Below are 653 nucleotides of genomic sequence, written 5' to 3' on the forward strand. Positions count from 1 at the left end.
TGAAAAAAAACCTCAGCTTCAGGGGCCGCCCATGTGTACCCCGAATCCTTGCGAACCCGGCCCCCTTTCCCCCTTAGGCCGCCCTCAAGGTCCTCCCAGCGAAACGAGCAAGGTCAGTTGCAATTCCGTTTGCAACCAGCAGCGGTTGGCCCTGAACCCCCGCCCCATGAGACCGTACCATTCTGGCTCGGAAGAGGGGGGCCGGGAGCGAGGTGCGCAGAGGGCTCTCCTGAGGACCCCCTCTGCTGGGGTTTTCCCTGGCCTCACAGCGGGCGAGGGGGAAGCTTTGCGTGGCGGGCTCAGGGCGGTGGGCGGCAGGGTTCCTCTCGCCCCCGCTCTGGGGGCCTCTCCTCATCCCCCCCTCTCCCGGCGTTGGTCCGCGCTGCGGAACGCCGAGTGTCAGGCCTGTGTGCGCACGCCCCGCCCGTGGCGCAGACCTCGCCTTGCCTCGCCCGGGTTCGGATCGCGAGTCCGCGCCGCAGCGGGCACCGCGGTCCGGAGCTATGGCGGTCGTCGTCCGAGTAGTTTATTGGTGAGCACGCGGGCCAGAGGTGCCCTCTTCGAATCCCGCCCGGGCCCCGCCCTGTCCCGGCGGAGTTGGGCTCTGGGGGAGTCGGGGGTGGGGGCGGGGGCCTTGCCTTGGGGAGGGGGGT

At 69.8% G+C, this 653-nt stretch overlaps 1 protein-coding gene across 1 annotated transcript in view; it reads left to right on the forward strand.

The window, feature by feature from the left end:
- Positions 1-406: 406 nt before the first annotated feature.
- Positions 407-653, forward strand: part of SEPW1 (selenoprotein W, 1) — a 4,119-nt gene continuing 3,872 nt past the window's right edge. Inside the window, 1 exon segment of the mRNA XM_010852670.1 lies at positions 407-532. Coding sequence (XP_010850972.1) covers positions 504-532 — 29 coding nt within the window. The 5' untranslated portion in view covers positions 407-503.

The sequence above is a fragment of the Bison bison genome, unplaced genomic scaffold (assembly GCF_000754665.1).
Source record: "Bison bison bison isolate TAMUID 2011002044 unplaced genomic scaffold, Bison_UMD1.0 scf7180017864313, whole genome shotgun sequence".
Classification (NCBI taxonomy): Eukaryota; Metazoa; Chordata; class Mammalia; order Artiodactyla; family Bovidae; genus Bison; species Bison bison.